Source organism: Chiloscyllium plagiosum, unplaced genomic scaffold, assembly GCF_004010195.1.
Source record: "Chiloscyllium plagiosum isolate BGI_BamShark_2017 unplaced genomic scaffold, ASM401019v2 scaf_14938, whole genome shotgun sequence".
Lineage (NCBI taxonomy): Eukaryota > Metazoa > Chordata > Chondrichthyes > Orectolobiformes > Hemiscylliidae > Chiloscyllium > Chiloscyllium plagiosum.
Window position 1 is genome coordinate 7,296 of NW_025213668.1, and position 976 is coordinate 8,271.

The following is a 976-nucleotide window of genomic DNA, read 5'->3' on the forward strand; positions in this document are numbered from 1 at the left end:
TACAGGCCCTTTAGACTCAACCTCTCTCCATGAGGCAAGCCCTGCTACCTGGGGTTAGCTGAATGAAGCTTCCCTAGATTACCTCTAATGCCAGTGTATCTTTCCTCAGATACAGGGCCCAAAACTGTCCACAGTATTCCAGCTGTCATCCGACTTCTGCTGTGCTGAGAGTAGTTTGAGCAAAACCTCTCTATTTTATACTCCATTCCACTTGAAATAAAAGTGAGCATTCCAATTGCCTTCCCTAATAGCTCCTGAACGTGGACTCAGCTTTTGGGGATTCAAGCATTAGAATGTCTTAACCCCTGTGCTCTGCAGGTTTCTGTAGCCTTCCTCCATCTAAATAACATTCAGCATTCTTCTTCCTACAAATGTGCATAACCTCACATTTACCCAAACGATAGGGAGGGTGTAAACACAAATTTGTTCATTCTCTGATTTCAGGGTGACCTTGAGCACTTGATGTGTTACCTCTTGACATTTGGAGATATTTGTATTGGTCAGTGATTGCTGTTCATGTATCTCAGGTTTATTGATATGAGAACTTCCAGCCATCTTAATGTTTCTATCTTCTTACTTTCCAAGCCCAGCTCTTAGTGGAAACGGACACATTTGGCAGCCAAGTCAGGATCAAGGGGAAGGAAACAGACCATTACCTCTGCATGAACAAGAAAGGAAAGCTAGTGGGAAAGGTAAGTGGGGCCTCTCAAGGTCAACTTCAACTTCTGTCATTGAGGTCCTCACTTGACTCAGGTGTTAGACTGGTGTCCAATAATTCCCATTCACTATCCAATAGCATGTCTCAGCTTGTGCTGAATCCTGTCACTCTGCGTCTCTACTCTGTCACTCTGCGTGTCTATCCTATTGTTCTGCATCTCTACCCTGTCACTCTCTCTCTCTCTCTCTCTCTCTCTCTCTGTGCCCTGTCACATTCTCTCTCTCTCTCTCTCTCTTTCTCTCACTCTCTCTATACCCT

At 44.6% G+C, this 976-nt stretch overlaps 1 protein-coding gene across 1 annotated transcript in view; it reads left to right on the forward strand.

Annotated features, from left to right (window-relative positions):
* Positions 1-560: 560 nt before the first annotated feature.
* The window catches only part of LOC122547686 (fibroblast growth factor 18-like), a 4,557-nt gene continuing 4,141 nt past the window's right edge, over positions 561-976 (forward strand). The window contains exon 1 of the mRNA XM_043686287.1: positions 561-692. Within this exon, the coding sequence (XP_043542222.1) occupies positions 663-692 (30 nt within the window). The 5' untranslated portion in view covers positions 561-662. The remainder of the gene's footprint in view (positions 693-976) is intronic.